Source organism: Hyaena hyaena, unplaced genomic scaffold (assembly GCF_003009895.1).
Source record: "Hyaena hyaena isolate Hyena2069 unplaced genomic scaffold, ASM300989v1 scaffold_386, whole genome shotgun sequence".
Taxonomy (NCBI): Eukaryota; Metazoa; Chordata; class Mammalia; order Carnivora; family Hyaenidae; genus Hyaena; species Hyaena hyaena.
Window position 1 is genome coordinate 1,037,528 of NW_024081020.1, and position 3,114 is coordinate 1,040,641.

The 3,114-nt window shown below is 63.6% G+C and overlaps 1 protein-coding gene across 1 annotated transcript in view; it reads left to right on the top strand.

The window, feature by feature from the left end:
* ZNF839 (zinc finger protein 839) overlaps window positions 1–3,114 on the top strand; it is a 17,773-nt gene extending 14,659 nt beyond the window's left edge. Inside the window, exons 6-8 of the mRNA XM_039251210.1 lie at window positions 857–1,015; window positions 1,108–1,201; window positions 2,111–3,114. Coding sequence (XP_039107141.1) covers window positions 857–1,015; window positions 1,108–1,201; window positions 2,111–2,982 — 1,125 coding nt within the window. The 3' untranslated portion in view covers window positions 2,983–3,114. The remainder of the gene's footprint in view (window positions 1–856; window positions 1,016–1,107; window positions 1,202–2,110) is intronic.

Genomic DNA, 3,114 nt, shown 5'->3' on the forward strand with positions numbered 1-3,114 from the left:
TCAGTCTGTGACTCCCTCTCTCTCTGACCCTCCCCTGCTCACGCTGTCTCTCTCTCTCTCTCTCTCCTAGAAATAAATAAAACATTTAAAAAATTAAAAAAAAAAAAAAGCTGTGAACCCGGCAGGTGTGGGTGTCCTCCCGTCCCGGGGGGTCAGGACCCACCCTTCCAGGTGGTTCTGGCTGAGCCCCAGCCTCCTAGGGGCACAGACGGGCTCGGCCTGCAGGGGACGCAGGCGGCTGGGAGGCGCTGAACTTGAGGGGCCGTCCTCTGCTCAGACCTTGATCAGCCGCCGCTCCTTCCCTGCCTCTCCCCGTCCTGCTCCATGGCACCTTCCTGTGTTCGCTGTCAACAGTCACTTCACAGAACCCCTCCCCCCCCCCCGCACCCCGGGGCAGCTGCGGTCCCCTCGCAGGACCAGGCAGGTTCCGGGGGCAGAGAAGCCGGGCCGACATGGCGCTCAGCCTCCCAGACCCTCGCCCTCCCCACTGCCTGCAAAAGGAGGTCTCGTTCTGGAACAGGTGGGGTCGTTTCGTGGCGGTTCCAGAGCGAAGTCCACGCAGGAGGAGTAACAGGCGAGCGGTCGCTCTGGTGTCTGACGCCGTCTGACTCCTGAGGGCGCTGCGGGCGCTGCGGGCGGCGCGGCTGTGGAAGCGCTCGCGGGTGTCCGCTTCGGCACCGCGCTTCCACAGAACCTCCTGGTTCTGACGGCCCCGTTTTCTCCCCAGCTGTTCCATTGAACTTCTCGCGTGTCCTGTTTCTCCCGTCATTCGACGCGTCCCTGACGCACCTCGGTCCTGTCCTTACTGTCGCCGTGCTGCTGAGCGCAGCCCCTCTCTGTCGCCCTCCCTCCTCAGGTGGCCGAGTCTCTAGGAATCACGGAATTCCTGAGGAAACAGGAAGCGCGCCCGGAGCGCGTCCCTGGCCGGAGCGGCGGCGGCGGCGGCGGCGGGGCCGAGCTGGGGGACACCCCGCTGGGGGAGGCCGAGGCCGGCCGGCAGAAGCGGGCCAACGAGGTGGGCGCGCGGCTCTGGCTCCAGCCGTCGGGGGGGCCGGGTGCGCTCGCCGCTCCTTCCTGGGCTCAGCGCCCCGCGTGTCCCCTTCCTAGACGGCGGAGGCGGCACCGGCCTGGGTGAAGAGGACCAGAAGAGACGCTGGGCCCCGGGACGGTGGCGGCCGAGGAGCCCCGGCCGCCAGCGAGGGTAAAGCGCTCCCTGTGCCCCCGAGGCCTGCTCTCGCTGCCCGGTGTCCCTGGGGCCAGATTTAAGAAAGCCTAGTTTCTCAAGGGTTTTATCCGCACCTCCCGGTGTCCTGTGGTCCTCTCGTTCCCCGGGAGGCTGAAGGTCTGTGAGGCTCTTGAGTCCCTTGTTGGAATGAAGAGCCACCTTGTGCCGGTGAGTGGACTGCTGTCCGGAGGGTCCCGAGGACACGCCACGTCTGGGGCTTGGCTTTCCTGAGACTTGGCTGTAAGTGCCCACTGAGGTTTAGCACTGGAAACAAGCCCTTCTCTGGTTTTTAAAATTTTAATGTTTAGTTTTGAGAGGGAGGGGCGGAGAGAGGGGGAGACCAGAATCCAAAGCAGGATCCAGGCTCTGAGCTGTCAGCACAGAGCCCGATGCGGGACTCAAACCCACAAACCCTGTGACCATGACTGGAGCTCAAGCCAGACACTTAACCGACTGAGCCCCCAGGTGTTCCTGGTTTTTATTCTGTTCTAGCCAGAACCTCTCAGCTGGGCGCTGAACCGATAGCGCACCGAGAACGGATCTGCCACTTCCTAAAACCGCCAGGTCCCGCACTCGATCCTAGGGTCTCCAGCGGAGAGGGGCACTCTCTGATTTAGAACTTACGACTGATTTCCACCGCAGGGGAGGGCAGATTTATGCAGGGAGAGCAATGAAACCCCGGCCCCCCCTCAACCTGACCGGTCAGTGTCGCCTCTGAACTTCATCCGCACTGGGAAGCTGTCGGTCCCACATAGCAAGGCGCGTGGACGCCTCCGCGTGTTCCGCCAGGAAGTGAATCTGGACTGGCTGGTGGGGTCGGCGAGCGCAGTGAGCAGGCCGCACCACTGCACACGTCCACTTACCCGCTTTTCTTGAACTGTTTAGGTCTTGCCCCTCCAGTGAGTGGGGACGCCTCTCGCCATCCAGAAGAGAGCCACACGGCGCCGGTTTCTGGCCCTACGGCCCAGCGGCTGCAAGCAGTCGCTGGCCCAGAGGTCAAGAGCAGCTCTGGGGCTCCTGTGGTCGCGTGGGAGGAGGCCGGCGGGCCGAGTCCAAATCCTCAGTTAGGAGAGCCCAGGATGCAGACACAGGGACCGGCGCCGGCCCGCCCTGGAGAGGAGGCCCAGGAACACTCTGAAGACCGGAATGGACCTGGGGGCGGCCTCGGCAGCGGGGGTCTCTGCGGCGCCCTGACGTGTCCTGGAGGGGCGGCGTCCCTGCTGCCTTCCAGGCCTGGAGGCTTCGAGAGGCACGGCTCCCTCTGGAAGGGCCCGCCGTCCGGCCCTGGCGGCGTCCTGCTTCCGGAAGCTGCTGGCCCTCCCTTGGACAGGGTTTTGTCTATGGCCGTGGGGCCAGCTGCCTGCGTCCCCGGGACCGGGCCCGAGCCGGGGCCTCAGCAGGGCCAGGCTGGGTCGCTGCCCACCGACAGGGGTCAGGGAAGCCTTGCAGGAGGGGACGTGGACCTCTTCCCCCTGGGGCCCGAGGCGCGTGCCGACCAGGGAGACCTGGAGAGCATTGTTGGTGTGGGCGAAGCCATGGTGTTTGAAATTACCAATGGGTGCCATGAATCTTTGTCTCAGGGACAGGAGCAGATATTTATTCACACTTCCAGTGGCTTGATCTCGCCCCATCCGGGTTCCGTGGTGTCCGCGGAGGGAGATGCTGTCGTGGTGGCTGGTGCGGAGGGGCCTGCCCTGCAGACGGGTCCGCCGGAAGGGCTTCCTATGGAAGCCATGGAAGCAGAGCCCTCCCAGTGAAGCAGAGCCGGACCCCAGTCCTGGGCGTGTGTGCGTTTTATCCAAAGAAGGTCTATGCGAAGTGATGTGTATTTTTCTACTGTGAATACTGACACAGATGAACTCTTATTTATAAAGAATAATGTCTTTCTA